This window comes from Xiphophorus hellerii, chromosome 6 (genome assembly GCF_003331165.1).
Source record: "Xiphophorus hellerii strain 12219 chromosome 6, Xiphophorus_hellerii-4.1, whole genome shotgun sequence".
Taxonomy (NCBI): Eukaryota; Metazoa; Chordata; class Actinopteri; order Cyprinodontiformes; family Poeciliidae; genus Xiphophorus; species Xiphophorus hellerii.
This window is the reverse complement of record NC_045677.1, coordinates 5,666,840-5,683,351: the sequence shown is the minus strand read 5'-3', so window position 1 is coordinate 5,683,351 and position 16,512 is coordinate 5,666,840. Positions and strand designations below refer to the sequence as shown.

General features: G+C 41.8%; 2 protein-coding genes across 3 annotated transcripts; one reads left to right on the top strand and one right to left on the bottom strand.

Moving 5' to 3' along the window:
* Window positions 1-2,242: 2,242 nt before the first annotated feature.
* LOC116721150 (phospholipid phosphatase 6-like) lies at window positions 2,243-14,290 on the bottom strand. Of its 2 annotated transcripts, XM_032564704.1 has the most exons (3): window positions 14,213-14,290; window positions 6,438-6,901; window positions 2,243-2,822 (listed from the first exon to the last, which is right to left on the bottom strand). In XM_032564704.1, exons 2-3 carry the CDS (start codon window positions 6,823-6,825, stop codon window positions 2,401-2,403), a joined length of 810 nt encoding a protein of 269 aa, XP_032420595.1. In that variant the 5' UTR covers window positions 6,826-6,901; window positions 14,213-14,290; the 3' UTR covers window positions 2,243-2,400. The 2 variants fall into 2 exon arrangements, with proteins under 2 accessions (XP_032420595.1, XP_032420594.1); XM_032564703.1 differs by lacking the exon at window positions 14,213-14,290 and having other exon boundaries at window positions 6,438-7,099.
* LOC116721152 (peroxiredoxin-6-like) lies at window positions 9,184-14,633 on the top strand. The gene is made up of 5 exons (XM_032564707.1): window positions 9,184-9,677; window positions 11,388-11,544; window positions 13,178-13,327; window positions 13,477-13,623; window positions 14,246-14,633. Exons 1-5 carry the CDS (start codon window positions 9,586-9,588, stop codon window positions 14,432-14,434), a joined length of 735 nt encoding a protein of 244 aa, XP_032420598.1. The 5' UTR covers window positions 9,184-9,585; the 3' UTR covers window positions 14,435-14,633.
* The last annotated feature ends 1,879 nt before the right edge of the window (window positions 14,634-16,512 follow it).

Genomic DNA, 16,512 nt, shown 5'->3' with positions numbered 1-16,512 from the left:
GAAACTTTGCGCAGTCAAAATTTGTTTGCAACACCTGCGTCGTCTCAAACACGGACCAGTACCAAAACAAATGGGAACGGAACGTATGCGTTTTCCAATAATGTATGAATATTTTACATGTATTTGTGCAAATAAATTCAGGAGAATTCTTTACTATAAAGAAAAGTCGTTTATTTACAGGTACTTCATGGAAATAGGAAGGGATGAAATGGCCATGTGCATGTACCAAATTGGGATAAAAATAACCAAATATCATTATTTGGTTATTTTTTTCCTCTACAACTTTTCCCAGTCCACTACAAATTCCATGTCTGAACATTTTATGGCGGATAAAAAGATTTACGTTGAATTTTCTGTCAACCTTAATACCAAACCCTGTTATTATACATTTAAATTAATTGAAATTCAACATTATACTTAGGAGCTGTCACCTCAAAATAAAATTGTCTTGCGATATAAACTAATAATTGATAAGAAATATCTCAATAATGAGCAGATGTCGCATGCTGCCCCCTGGCGGACAAAAGGGAAACCGCATTTAACGTCACAGCTTTGAGTTGTCTGCTTATAATGTTTCAGTTGATCCCCGGCGCCATTAAGGACGCGCATTAACCTCCTTAGAATGAAGTCATGACATGAGACGCGGGGTTTGGTTTGGTTCGGTGACGGCGCGCTGAACAGAAGGCGTCGGCGGCTCAGTTCACCAACACTGAAACACGAGAGACGCGTCGCACAGGATAATGACAGTCAAGAGGCCCGGCAGCAGCTGACGGAAACTTGGGTGAGTGGGAGCTGACTTTCCCCGCCAGCAGGGATCACATAAATATAGTTTGCGCCGTGAAATCCGACAGCTCACGTTGAAACACAAACAAACCTTATCAGGGAGCACGTGCGAACCGCTGCTGTACGCGGTGCACGCGGAGCTAAACACGCGGCTACATCTGGACGGGATTTCAGTGTGAAAGACAAGACTTTGTGACATTTAACACTTTTTAAGACCCAAAGACTATTAATACAGAGGATGGCGGGGTGATTCTGAGGTGTTACAATTAAGAATAGCGAAAGCTTTGACGTTTTGGGGGTCAGTTTGTGGTGGATTTGTGCTTCTTACACTGACTCTCTCTAGAGCCTTAAACTGTACATGACGTCATCTATGACCTCATCAACGACCTCACTGTAGTTCTGTGGCAGGGTCTTGCTTCTGATCGTTGCTATGGAAACGATCACCGCCTGTCCACCGTTTTTGTATTAAAAGATGTTAAGTAGACAGGAAAGGTACAAATATTACTGGGTAATTACATGTTACGGGTAGTTAAAGCATGATGGGCCGCCAGGCTTATAATACACTGAGGGAAACCCTGATAAAGTGTCTTAATCTGTACGTCACTGCCCACTTAATAATGATATTTTTTTAAATAAGCTTTCTAAGAGTATACACACATCTAATAACCGGTTATTTTCTCATCAGGGATATTTTCCTCAACCAAATTAGAAATATATATATAGGTAGATAGATATCTATATCTATCTACCTATAGATAGATATAGGTAGATAGATATCTACCTATATCTATCTAGATAGATATCTAGATATCTATATCTAGATATAGATAGGTATAGGTCTCTATATCTATATATAAATATATAATGTGTTTACAGTCATGATTTTAAACTGTGGCAGGAAGCAGGAGCGCCCGGAGAGAAACCTGCAAATTTCTTTTTGATATTTTATTCATGAAATGTATTTCTGACATTTTGTAATTAAATGTCAGAATGTCAAAATTGCTAAGTCTTGACCGGTTTCGCAGTAATAAAAAGGTTGGAGACCACTGCTCTGTAGTGACAAACTTAAGTTCCCCCCCAAAGAGAATCCACCTACCCTCATATGGGTTGGCACCAGAACTGAGCCAACTGGCGAAGAACATCATCCAGCCAACTGGCGATAAATGTACACTTACCCATGTCAGACCCAAGAAAGCTAGTTAGCTGGAAAGGGTCTATTAGCAGCTAATTAGTGGTAGCTTCAGCCAACTCGAGTCACAAGACGGAATGAAGACGTCTGCCAAAACTTTGCCTGACAGAAATGTTAAGTCCTATGATTAATGTATTTAAGGCCAAGTCACGTTTTTAAATGAATTGAAGACATTTTAAGGCCTTAATTTGAGACACATGATTTTCAAACATTTTAAGTATGCGACCGCGTTAGACGGTCTCAAACCAGAGAAGAAAACAGAAACACCAGTTCAGAACAGCATGACTTTATTTGAAAAATAACTCAAATTCAGCAGGATTTTTGGTTTTAAGTACAAACAGCCTACACATTTTCTCAACACAAAGGCTGACCCGGACACACACACATACATACACGCACACACACACCCCTACACACGCACATATGACTTAATGTTTCCACTCTATCCTCCACAGTCCCTCATAAGCCCTGTCCAGGCTTTCCCTCAGTCGAATGAAAAGCAAGTCCTGCAGAGAGTCCCAAGTCACCCACAACCTCTCCACCACGCTGTACTGGCAGTAACCCATGGCCAAGCCAAAGCCCACATCCGTCACATAGTGCCTGGCAAGCAGCAGCCGAGATAAGCTCACCAGGACCGCCCAGCTAACCACCAGGACCCTCATGGAGGCCGTGTCTGCCACCTGGGCGAGGAAGAAGCGGGCGCACATGGTGGCCCTCGAGGCGTGGCCCGAGGGGAAGGAGTAGCGCTCCACGAAGAAGGCTGAGAGGATGTCGGAGCGGTTCTGGACGGGCGTCCGTCGTCTCACCAGCGTCTTCACGGCTCTGACCAGCAGCAGGTCCAAAATTAGAGCTGTGAAATTGGAGAGAGGCATAAAAAACATTGGATTACACTTGAAAGATATTCATAAAGTCTTTCCATTAATTTTAGGTCTACATAAAGTCCAATACTGTGCGCCTGCTCTTCATTTCAATAGTGTAAGAAGACATGTCAGGAAACAAAGACTTCCGCATCACCTTCCTCCGTTGAAACTATAGGCTATGACCAGACAGGCGTGCCTGTCACAGATATTTTGGACATCACTAGCAAGGGGTAATGATTCAAATCTTTGTACAGAATGTCTGACCTGAGTCATACGAGTCCAAACTTTGGCTGCTTCGACAGTAAGTACACAAGGTAAATTAGTAGAATCACAAAGAGGAAGCGGACTCACTGGAAACTGTAGACATAGGAGCTTCTGTTGAATCTTGAGTTTCTACATACTCAAGTTAGTAGAGGCACCAGAAACATAGTAGACATCTTAAGAACAGAAGACTCAAGAGAGCCACTGAGAACTCAACAGAAACATGGTGGACTTAACAAAAACACAAAGGACTCAATGGAAACAAAGAGGACACAACAGAAACATGAAGGACTCAACAGAAATACAACTGATTCAGTGGAAACAAGAAGGACTCAGCAGAGCCATGGAGGACTCAACCAAAACACAAAGGACTCAATGGAGACAAGGAGAACTCAGGAGAAAAAGGATGGACTTGACCAGGGGTCTCAAACTCCAGTCCTCGAGGGCCGCAGTCCTGCAACTTTTAGATGTGCCTCTGCTGCATCACACCTGAATAGAATAATTAGGTCATTAGCAAAGCTCTGGAGAACTGATCTACACAAGGAGGAGGTAATTAAGCCATTTCATTCCAGCGTTTTGTACTTGTGGCACATCTAAAAACTGCAGGACTGCGGCCCTCGAGGCCTGGAGTTTGAGACCCCTGGACTTGACTGAAACCCAAAGGACTCAACAGAAACAGAGATAACTTCACGGAAACATTGGCGACTCAACACAACCATGGAGGACTGAACAGAAACACCACTACTACACAAGAACAGGGAAATGTATTCTCTTCTTGGTTGGGGATCTCTTGGATTGTTCTTGACACAAAATCCGGAAAGAACTTTTTTTCTTGCGCGATGTCTCAGAACCATTACATACAAACCATCCAATAGTATATTTATTAAGAGGATTTAGCAAGACTTCTACAATTAAGTTCTTGTCAAGTACGAGTTGTTCTTTAAAAAGAAAATGCATATTGTTCTTACCACTTCTGGTAAACAAACCAATTTGTCTGGCCTTGCAGGGCTATGTAATGACCTTGAGATGTTTAGTGAGAAGAATCAGCAGAGACATCAACCAGATGAGTCACCCACTTCACCCGTGCATGAACTGTGCATGTCAACTCAACAGCGGCCATGCAACCCTCAATCAGACGGCATCGTACACAGAGCCCATAAACATAAACACAAATTAGATCAGGAGCAGAGCAAGAAGAAAATGCATCTAAAAAAAAAAAAAGAAGAATATTGTAAAAAAAAGTTCAATATATTTCAAACTCATTTTTGAGAGTAAAACTCATTATATAGATTTGTTACACATAGTGAAATATTTCAAGCCTTTATTTCTTGTGATTTTAATAGGACGCACAATGTCTAAAATAGTTTTAGTAAGATTCGAGAGAAATATGACGAGACATTTAATGAGCCTTTAGAAAAAAGGTTACACTAATGTTCAAATCAGAAATATGGCTACTTTTAAAAATTCTCATTGACAGCTTCTGAACAGCCGACATGAAAGAAACATACCTTTTATCAATTGCTCTCATCAAGAGCAACTATGTAAACTTGACCCTCTTCTTTCCGATGGGAGAAAAAATAAAATCAATGGGCCACTAGAGTGAAATACACATGATCTAGACCAGGGGTGTCAAACTCCAGTCCTCAAGGGCCGCTGTCCTGCAGTTTTTAGATGTGCCACAGGTACAAAACGCTGGAATGAAATGGCTTAATTACCTCCTCCTTGTGTAGATCAGTTCTCCAGAGCCTTGCTAACGACCTAATTATTCTATTCAGGTGTGGTGCAGCAGAGGCACATCTAAAAGTTGCAGGACACCGGCCCTCGAGGACTGGAGTTTGACACCTGTGATCTAGACTAAATGAATAAGTCAGACAAAAAATCCTTTCTCAACTATTTATTTACAGCAATCACATTTTGATCCAAAGTGTTAATTGATCGAAGAACGTGTGTAATAGTGGCTGAAGCGAGACATATTCAGTTGTTTGAAAATTGTGTTAAATGTGTAAGGTGTCACATTACAACAGGAAACTGGTGTTGCTGTGGCGATAACTGGCTGAAGGGTTTAACAGGGAGTGGGCAACCAATGCCATTTGGTGTAAATGAACATTCTACACTAAAACTGCTTCACATAAAATGCTTCAAATTACAAGACAGAAAGATACAGCAAAGCTCTTAATAGACAAGGGTCACTTTCTTTCAGATACAACTTCTAATTTTTTTATAGTAGTTCTCAATGACTAAAGTGGTTCTGGTGAGTTAGACACTGGGGACAGGTAGCTGAGAAATTTTGAACATGGGGAGAAAGTGAGTGGTTTTTTTATTATTATTATTTCTTTTCTACTATGGATGTAATTTTGCTAAGTACTTTTTGGATTAATATTGATTTTTTTTCTCTTTCTATTACAAAAATTAAATATTACAAACTTAATTTGGGCCAGAAAATAATTTCAAATATACTTTTCTAATTTGAAACTATGGTTTTTTTTTTAAGCTATTAACTTATTTTGACAAACAGTAGGTCAATTATTTATTATTATTGTTTACAATGTCAAGGCTGAACATAAAAAGCTGCATTAGACTACCGACCGGTGGTTAGTTAAAGTACTTTGAAACAAATATTAAGTATTTTTCCAACCTTAAACTAAACCTGGAACTCGTTCATGTTACTGTGTTTACTGCCATTTATGGCCTGGAGTTGTTTTCATTATGATTAGCGCACAGGCCTCTGATGTATGCCTGCTGTCTGACATTAACAATAAAACATGTCATGCGAATTTGGCCCCCGTGTTCCAAGAATAGCTGTGGTATCTCATTAAAGCGCAAAACAATTGTTAACGGGTTTAAAGCAATCAATCAAGAAACAAAAAACACACGTGAAAGTGGCACACAACCGTGGCTCTCAGAAACTGGTGTTCCAACTGAAGCCCACCCCGCCAAACCCACCTCTTGTTTGTTGGTCGGGGGGGCCACATTCCCATTTGTACTGTACATTAGGTGACCCATGGGGAGACTGATTTAGCTCGTTGCGCTATTTCAACAGCCATTATTATTGCACAGCTTAGGCCAGACAACAGCAGAGCGCGACAATGACTGCCAAAGGTCTTGCCGAGTTATTGGTACGTTTGTGCGTAATAGCGCGCACGCGTCCGCTATCAAATTTGGTGACAAAAACAAACAACAAAAAAAACAAAGATAGGTCAGTAAAATGAACCTGTTGGATCAAACAGAAAGGTTAGAGGTGTTAAAATGTCTCAGTGAGGAAATGAGTCCAAATGATTTGTTTCGAAATGGAAAAATTAGTCGGAATTATTCCAACCCAGACCTAGTCCAAACACTTTCCTCACCCAGGGTCAAATTCAGCATGAGCTCCTGCTCCGCCACGCTTTCCCCCCGGAGCAGAGTGTACACGGCGCCGACCAGCCACGGGACGACGTGCCCGGAGAACTCCACCAGCCGCACCAGGGGCCGGATGCCTCCCCACGGCGACTCCTCGCACGCGCACACCCCGAGCTTCTTGGACAGCCACAGGTCCACCGCCAGCAGGAACCGCAGCGTTATGGCGAACATGGGCTGGCTCAGACTGACGGAGAAGTCCTCGGCCTGCGCGCCGGGGGAGAAGTAAGGGCAGCTGGAGGAGGCCCGGCGGCGCCCGGGGGGGACCGAGTCCGACGATGCTCTGCTTCCAGCCGCGGCTCCTCGGCAGCTGTTCCGTCTGCTCCCCGGGGAGGACATCGCTTCCTCTGACAGAGTGTGGGGCACTGATCCGCACGGCTCTCTTGAGTCCCGCTGCGCTCAGGCGCAAACCACCCTGCAAACGGGTCCAATCCAAACACGGGTTAATCTGGCACCAGTTTAGAACCGGACCCCCCCCCCCCCTCCCCCCCGCTGCCCGCCCTCCTCCTCTGATCACGTGGGCTCGCAACACTGCTAGGTTCTTGCTCACAAACCGTCTGGAGAACAATTTGTCTTTATTTATTTTCCTTGAGATTTCTTGAACTCTGCAAAAATATTTCAGTTCAAGGGTACTCTGAGAAAACCATGGTTCAGATTTTCACAAAAGAAACAAGGTTAAATTATTATCTGCCACACATAAAACTATCTAGAGAAGAAATTATTTTATTTAGCCAACTCTGTGTGTAGGGTCAAACATGAGCTGCGTTTCCATTACAAATGTGTGCAAAACATTGTCAATATTCCGCTAATGTCGAAGATAAAAACACAATTTTGCAATTGCTGTTTCCATTAAATAAGAAACAATTAAAAATCACACCTGAATAAGTTTCTTCATGTGGTGAGTCATTAAAAACATTCTCATCATCCTCTTACCACTTCCTGCCATCTTTTTTGCATTTTCCACCAGTAGTAACATCCGGTTGTTGATCCATGACTGCAATGCTAAAAAAAAAAAAAGTGTTTCCATTGCAGTTCAACTTCAATTCAGCCGAAAAGCCATTTCATCCTAGCGAAAAAACTTTTTTTTTTTTAGATGTTAAGAGTGTTTCTATTACGCGAAATTATTTTGGTAATTATAAGTTGCATAATAATATGGTCAATGGAAAAGCAGCTACAGACCAATCCATTTCGAAGTTAGATGTCCCACCTCACCACTTCAACAATGGGTTAATGTCGGTGTGTGTTGCCATTACAAATGCTTGCAAAACGTTGTCAATTTTCCGCTAATGTCGTAAAAACAATTCCGCAATCGCGGTGTTTCCATTAAATAAGAAACGCGTTTTTAAATCACACGTTTGATCGCGCTGTAAGTCATTAAAAATATGCTGCGCTAGGAAACTCCAACTACTGGGAGTCGCAGCTTCATGGCACAGTCAATCTGAAAGAGCAAGTCCCACCGGCTGGTCCAACCACCAAACAGTGGGGGAGAGTTGAAGAAGTTGGTCAGAGAGTGTATAGTTGAAGAAATGCTGCCCTTATGCACGGCGATCAGGTTTATGTTGAAGGGGCGGAGCTGCTGAAAGTAATTATTAGTGAAGCCTAACTTCCTTACTTGTACAACCAAGTAATCAGTAAAGTAACTGCTTTGTCAGGGTGTAGTCAGAAATCAAGTCTGGTTAGCTGATATTATCTTTTGGACCTAAAGAGGAGCGATCTAGAGTCAACACACAGCTTCAGTTATTACAGCTCAGAAACCTGTGATCAGGTCTGAAATCCGGGAGATAAACTCAGACCTGAACCTCCAGAGACACTTAAAGATAGTTACAAAATCAGCCTTCTATCACCTGAAGAACATTTCTAAGATTAGTGAGATCTAGAGAAACTCATCCATGGGTTTATCTTTAGTTGCATTGATTGCTGCAACAGTGTTTTCACAGGTTTGCTTAAAAAGTCACACCTGTGACTTAAAAAGTCAGAGGTGTGACTTTTTAAGTCACAGGCTGCAGAACGCTGCTGCTCTTGTTCTCACTAAAACCAGGAGGATGGAGCACATCACATCGTTTCTAAAGTCCTTCCACTGGCTCCTTGTAGCTTAGAGAATATAGACTGTTAGTTTATAAATCACTGACCGTTTTAGCACCACAATAAATTAATGATCTGCTGTTGTAGTATCACCCCTCCCAGACCACTCGGTTCTTCTGGTTCTGGTCTGCTCTGCATCCACAGATCCAGAATCAAATATGGAGAACCAGCGTTCAGCTTCTATGCACCACAAATCTGGAACAAACTTCCAGAAAACAAAAAAAAAACAGCCATAACATTAAGCTCCTTTATATCTAGACTAAAAACACGCCTGTTTGGAGTTGCCTTTGATAAGTAGTAAATGGAAATGTTTTTTTTTTTAGGTTTTATTGGCTGTAGCGGCCTTTATTTGATAGTGAATTGATAGGAAAGTGGGTAATGAGAGATAGGGAAAGACATGCGCCAAAAGTCACCAGGCCGGGTATCAAACCTGCGACGGCCACGTTGAGGAGTAAGGCCTCCATATCTGGGTTGTGTTTGATCCCTGCACCACCACAGCACCCCAGTAAACGGAACATTGATCAAAATATTTGTTGTAAATGTCATTTGATAATATTGATGGCATTTGACACAATGTAATGCTTGTTGCTTGTTTCATAATTAGTTATTGTGCTGAGTTTTTATGGTGCAAAGCACTTTGAACTGCCTTGTTGCTGAAATGTGCTGTACAACTTGACTTGGTCCGATTGTAGCAGGTAGTTCAAAATGGCGTCCTATAAAAACCAACAAAACCTCTCCTAGTCCCCTTTGCTCAGTTTGCTTATCTTGCACTTTATTGTTATCCCACATTTCAACTTAAAGCCCTGGTTAGACTCAACGTTTCACAGAGTGATAGAAAGACTAAGTGTGTTTTGAACAGCTTGTGGTTTCTGGTGACATGAACACATCATTGTGGTCACACCATCCTACCGCCTCCACCCACCCCCCTCGCTGTTCGTGCTGTGTTTCAGAGAAAACCTTCCGCCTTCTCTCTGTTTAAAGCCGTCTCTCGCAGGCCAACCCTCGACCACATCCAACATGCCAGGGCTGCTGCTTGGAGACGAGCTTCCTAATTTCGAGGTGGAGAGCACTGCTGGGACAGTGAAACTCCACGAATATTTTGGTGATTCGTAAGTAAAGATCTGTAGATTATTGACTGTGTGAAATCTTTGCAGTGATTTGATGATAATTCAGTCTGCTTAACAAGGAAGGGTGGAGGAGTTTGACCTTGTGTGATTCCTGTTAGCGTTCTGATTTCTGCTTTGTGTGCATCTGAGGTATACTTGTTCAGCAGTGGAGACAGATGAATCTATACATACAACTGGATCCTGTCTGTCAGATTAACAGCAACAATAAGCTGAAATATGTCAGTTTTATACGAGTCATATCAAAGATGCTTCACACAATCACATTGCTGACCTATGGGGAAAGAAAAAAAAAAATCCTGCGTCATCAGATTAAAAATTCGCCTGCAAACCAGGTCACATCCTGTTATTTTTCTGTCAGCAACATAGCCCATCAACAAAAGGTTTTCATTTAGCACACTCTCTCATTTAATTATGCAGCAAAGCAGAAGGTAGAACCTTTTTACGAAGAATTAAGTCAATGAGTACTTCAAAGTTTAAAAGAACTTCCACGTTCACCAACTAAGTTACTCAGTTTTGTGTAACCCTATCAGTCTCTTGTGTCATGTTTGGGGTTTGTCCTCATTTGCTTTGATCGTAGGTTTATAAATTTCTGAGGCAATATCGATTAGCGCCAGTCCTAGACCTAAATTTGGGCCAAGCAAAATCTGTCTGACATATGGCCTCATTTTCGATTCTATAAAACTTTGGGTATACCGAGGGGTTCATGTAAATTCAATGAGTGCAAAGTTTCCAGAGGCTTTGGCGGCCTAACTGAAGCCATCCCCTTTCCACCTCTGTGATTGACAGTTGATTTGAGATGTACATCGTGGCTGAAAGTTTCTATTTTGATGTCACCTAGTCATAGTAGAAACATTGTTACGGCTTCCATGTTCCATAAAAAAGACTTTGTGATGTCAGCCTCTCCAAAATCGACACATTTATTTAGTCTTTCCCTTTTCTCTCATGTACTAACTATTCAATATGCTAACTAAGGCTTGTACAGTTTGTAATGGAGATATTGGCAGCCTAGGAACCAGCTCCTCGTTTTACGTTTGGCTCTGTACAGAGGGTTTGAACTTTGGCTATTGAGAAACGATTGGTGCAGGCTCCGCTTAAGTTTTAAACAATTGGGTCCAATTTTATACCCAGTGGCTAAAGTGTGGGATGATATACTGTACCTAATGCGTCAGCTCAATAAGGCTTACCAGAAACTGTAAAAAGCCAAGTGGGGAGTAGGACCAAGAAATCTTTGACGGCAATAAAATGTCTTACACATTCCTCTCTCACTATTTGGAAGCATGGCCGATGCGGACTGAACATCTCTGTTCACCTCCTCTTTGCCAGACCATAGGCAGACAACTAAAACGTCACAGAAACAAAAAGAGTGGAGGCTGCTCAAGAAGACTCTTGGTGGAGATAGTAACAAATTATAGGGCGTGTTTCAGAAATAATAGCAATCATTCATCTCAACGTGTAAAATTAGCTCAACAGTGAGACAAAAGAACATGTCAAGCAAGTATGAAACCTCGACCTCATTGATTATGTTTCTGACCTGAACAAAAGTAGCTCCTTGGTCATATACAGTGCAGCAAAAATCAGGTCACATCCTGTCGTTCAAATGTCAGATTGTTATCATTCCTACTTCAACCTACTTCAGAATTCATCTGAAACCCCCCACCCTGCTAGTCTCTAAAATGTCCATCTTCTCTGCAGGTGGGGTATCTTGTTCTCGCACCCCAGAGACTACACCCCTGTGTGCACCACGGAGCTGGGTCGAGTCGCCAGGCTGAGCGGCGAGTTCAGCAAGCGCAACGTCAAGCTGATCGCTCTGTCCGTCGACAACCTGGAGGATCACCACGGCTGGAGCAAGGTGATACGCAGCGCCTCATGAAAGATCTCGAAACTGCCTACGTCTTGTCGTGTCACAGCCGTAAACATCGACGGTACTTGCCGTGTCGAGAGCACAAAGTGTGACGACGCATACGGTTAGCTTACCAAAGGATTGTGATTGAAAATAATAATGGATAAGTAGCTTAAGACAAGGTGACTCAAAAGAGAAGCTAAAGTTACCGGTGGATAGGAAACAATGCCAGGATTGCTTATGTTATATTTTTCAGTTTCTCGGGGTTAGTTGCAGAACTTTTGTTTTTAGAAAAGACATGCCGCTGGCCTGCAGATTTAGTTTTGTGCCCGGCCTGAGGCTGCAATGCTGATTGGTGCTGAGTGCAATATGGCAGTGATAAGGCGGTGAGTAGTGGTGCACCCATGCTGGCTAACTGCATCTGTAAATAATTTTATTTTAAGTCGGGCTGAAAGAAAACAAAGCTAAGAATCCACACTTTCAGAATCTGTAAATAACTCAAAATGCCCAGTGGTTCTATCATGGACTTCTCAATAGGATGAACAAAGAAGACAACAATAAGTGTGTTAAGAGACTCGTACTTTTATTGCAGGTTGCATATATTAATATGTTGTGTTACTGCAGGGGCAACTTCAAGGCAGGTGGTCCGTGAGTGTTTGTTAAATGAGTTAAATGGTTCTCAGCCTGAAAAAGTTTGAGAATCACTGGTTCAGAGCAAGACATGTTCGTTTGTTATTGGGTCCTGGTTAAAGCCCAGACCAAAGTTTATTTCAAAATGACTCACTTTTAGCAGCTTTGCAAAGAAGAAAGAGCTTCTTCTGGGGTCGTGCAAACACCTACTTTGTACTGATCTATTACTCTTAAAGTTTCCGGTTGTAGCATAACAAAATATATACAGTATGCTCCATGTTTTAAAGTTTTCCGCCAACTGCAGAGCTAATGGTTCATTTAGCTCTTTTGCTAACTCTGAAAATGTTTAGCGCGCCTATCAGACACATTCTAACGCACTAATTTACTTGGCAGGTGAATAAAGTTTTACCTCTTTGTTGAAACTTCAGTTATTGGTCTAAGAATTACATATTTATGCTTGTGCTCTTATTTTGAAGTGTGGAGACTTTATAGCAGCAGTTCTGTTTCCTCTACTCGCTTTCTCTTTTTTTCCCCCCAATAATTTCATCTCAAACAAGAAACATAAAGGGACAAAATAAAACACAGACGATAGAGAGCAAAATATAACCATTAATAAAACATCTGAAATGGAATTACAGAAGATGTAGATTAAAAAGGAAATTTAAAATAGTACTCAAGAGTTTCAAGGACAGATATATTTTGAACTGAAGTTAGCGCTTTAGCATTAGCTTGAGATAAATACTGTGATGTTGTAGCGCTTTAGCATTAGCTTGAGATAAATACTGTAATGTTATAGCGCTTTAGCATTAGCTTCCGCTTGGTGTTGTGCATTAGTGTTAATGGAACTAACGTTTATGAGTAGTGCTCTACGGTTAGTGCTACTAACTTTTTAGCTAGCAGTGCCCACCACTGGTTTTGGTTATAAATGGATATGTAAGCTCTGCAATCTTGGCAGCTGCTTTGGTTTAAAAAAAAAACTCATCAAGGCCCTGCGTGTCTCCTCTCTGACCAGGACATCCTGGCTTACAACTATGAGAAGTCTGAGGGCAGCGAGTTGCCATATCCCATCATCGCAGACAGCAAGCGGGAGCTGGCAGTCACTCTGGGCATGCTGGACCCCGTCGAGAAGGACAAAGACGGCATGCCGGTCACTGCTCGCTGCGTGAGCGTCACAACCACATGTCGTTTTCAACCACGTCAGGGTTTCCGAAATGAAGTTGCGGTTCACTTCGAAAACCCTGAATCTGCGACCCGAGTTGAGGATTTGAGACCCGCTCAACCTCCCACTCTGATTTCCCCTGTTTTGTCCAGGTTTTTATTGTTGGGCCTGACAAAAAGCTGAAACTGTCCCTGCTCTATCCCCACACCACGGGACGCAGCTTCGATGAGATCCTGCGCGTGGTCGACAGCCTCCAGCTCACCGCTCAGAAACGAGTGGCCACGCCCACCGAGTGGATGGTGTGTGGTAACTTTTGAAAAAAAAAATCCTCAACAAGAGCCTGACACACAGCAATAAGAATGGACCTTATGAATTTTAGTGGGATTTTATATGATAACCCAACACAAAGTACAGCATTAATGAGAAAGAGGGAGGAAAAAAAAGGTTAAAATCTGAAAATCTGGCCTGCGTTTGTACTTGATGCAGTTTGATTTTTTTGTGGAAGGTGCTTAAAACAACTTTTAATGAGATTACAACAGCAGATTTTTGGAGTCTGCTGTAGCTTTAAGCTTCTACAGATCATTTCCCCAGCATGTTTCATCAGGGTGATATAGACAAACATGGTCAATTTGGCCCTAATCTGACATGTCTGTTTTCATATGGTGGTTTGTTGGCCACCACATTGTTGAAGATGCATGTCGATTTTTATTCACGGATATCTGATTAAAAAGAATTAAACACCTAAGCATTGCCACACTTTTTAGGTTTTTTTTAACCATTTCATTTTCCTCCCACTTGAGCTACGTGCGCTACTTTGTGTTGCTCCATCACATAAAATCTCTAAAAATAACTTAAAGGTTGTGGTAGAAAAAAAAAAAGTAGAAAAACCTTAATTCCACGTGTTGCATTTCTTCCCTCCAGCCCGGAGGCTGCGTGATGGTGCCTCCCAACATGCCCGAGGACGAGGCCGCCGCTTTGTTCCCGATCGGCGTCTTCAGCAAGGAGCTGCCGTCTGGGAGGAAGTACCTGCGCTACACTCCAGATCCACTGGACAGGAAAGGCTGTGAGCCGCCACCGGCTGAACCCGAATTACCCACGTCTCTGGAATAACGGGCTTCTCGTGCAAATCTATGCGATGAATACAAAACGTCTTACCGTAGAAGCAGAGTTGTTCTTATATAACTTGTTTGTAATGGGTTAACAGAAGTAAATACATTTTGCTTTCACCTTACACATTGTTGCGTGCGTTAAAAGGACAGTGGCACTGCATCCAGTCTGAACTAATAATAAAATAATAAAAATCAGCCCATTCTGTTCTACCTGAACATCCAAGCATTCCTTAAATCCCTATTACGCTCCCACATTTTGCAGTAGGATACAAATAAACACCTCAAAAGGGGGTAATTGAATAAATTAATAAATAATAAAAATAAAAATGAGCTCAAATGTAACTGATTTGCTGCCTTATGTGATGTCAACAGAGGAACTGCTCTACTCTGTGGAAGCTTGATTTTAGGAGGTAAGATTAAATACCGATTTATAACTAAATAGCCAAACTAATAGAAAACTGACCGTGATGTGTTGGCTCAATAAAAAGGGCGGCTAGCAGCTTTAAATTAAATTAAATATTTTTCTCTCTGGTGAAACAGACGAGATTTTATAACTGCTTCCAACTGGGTCAATGACTGATGTTTAACCACTGATTCACTTCCACTTCTCATTCGGGGATATTGATTAATAAACCTGAGTGACAAAGTTTCGTGATGCTGATCTTGCTGTAAAAGCACATGCACCGATCCATCATGTTTGGTTTAAGTCACTGTAACAGGTTGGCGTAGCTTCAGCACAGTAGCAAGTTTAGCTGTTTGAGCTGATGCTTTGTTTTCAGTGATTCACTTTTTCAAGGGAGCGTCGATAAATAATTCCTACCGGCTAACGTAAATTAGCCGGTAGGAATTCAATTGAGAATCTGTGACAAGATTTGAAAACTGCTTTTCAGAGAGTCTCTGTAAGACTGAGGTTTGAACTACTTTTCTGTACGCACAACAAAAGTCCCTTTTTGCAGATTTTTCTTAAACCCCCCCCCCAAAAAACAAGCAATGAAAATCATTTACAAGGATCCCCATAACTAGGTTATAACTGTAGCAGATTTAGATTTAAAGCAACCTTTAAATCTGGAAATAAATACTTTTTTTTTTTTTTTTTTTTATTGGGCTATCCATGGAGTCCTTAATCTTATGTCAAAATCTGTGTAAGAAGTTAAACATTGGGGTGATTGAAAAGAGTCTTTCCTATATCTCAAACTGGTAGTGCCCTATTTTTTTTTTTTTTTTTTGAAAACAAAAGAAGCCATTTGTCCAGTTTCTTCCAGACTTTGGAACTCATCCTTCGGACTTGAGATGGGTGGACTTTCTGGTCTCCTCTGAAAGGCAGATAAAAACAGATAGATATACAGTATATATCTATATATATATATATTATGCATTGTGAACTCTTCCAGCGTTTGTACTAGTTTACTGTGAAGCAGTAAGTGGGTATTAAATTAATACATTAAAATAAGACTTTAAAATATTATAATTTCGTTTTGAAATTCAAGGTGGTATGGAAATTTAATACGTTAACCACAGTTCTTAAATGTTATTATGAAAGAACTAACCACGTATATGTAGTTTTATTTCTAATGAAAATTTGATGTCTGGCAAAAAAAAAAAAAAAAAAGCGTCTCGCTCAGACGTCATGTGAGGCGTTTAAGGCTATTACCGCTAGCTAGTGTTGTTAGGTATGGGTTTGCCACGGGGCAGCGACGGACGGAAGTCATCGCCACTCGGGTGAAACCAAACACACATAGCGACAAGAGGTTGAAGACCACAAACACACTCCAGAAATTTCATAGTAGTTGTCTACAATTCTGAATAATTCTGCTGTAATTAAGCAATTAACCACACCCTGTTCTTAAATACTCCCCCCCCCCCACTTACTTTGGCCTTAGAAACGCCCGTCACATTCCCTAGCAGACGCCAACTTCCCGGTCCAATAACTCCTCGAAGCATTAAGCTGGACGCATTAAGTCAGCTGTGTAGGATTTGTCGTTCCTCCTCACCGGGTCGGTCGGCGGCATCGGATTATCAGCTTTGATCTTAGGAACGCGGGCCGCGGCCTGACAGCAGAGCGCGAGGACAGCCGGGGCG

Excerpts from the sequence above, each read along its gene's own strand:
- LOC116721150 (XM_032564704.1), bottom strand. The coding sequence starts at position 6,825 with ATGTCCTCCCCGGGGAGCAGACGGAACAGCTGCCGAGGAGCCGCGGCT. Across the intron at positions 2,823-6,437 it reads CATGCTGAATTTGACCCTGG|CTCTAATTTTGGACCTGCTG; the intron begins GTGAGGAAAGTG and ends CCAATTTCACAG.
- LOC116721152 (XM_032564707.1), top strand. The coding sequence starts at position 9,586 with ATGCCAGGGCTGCTGCTTGGAGACGAGCTTCCTAATTTCGAGGTGGAG. Across the intron at positions 9,678-11,387 it reads CACGAATATTTTGGTGATTC|GTGGGGTATCTTGTTCTCGC; the intron begins GTAAGTAAAGAT and ends TCTTCTCTGCAG. Across the intron at positions 13,328-13,476 it reads TGCCGGTCACTGCTCGCTGC|GTTTTTATTGTTGGGCCTGA; the intron begins GTGAGCGTCACA and ends TGTTTTGTCCAG.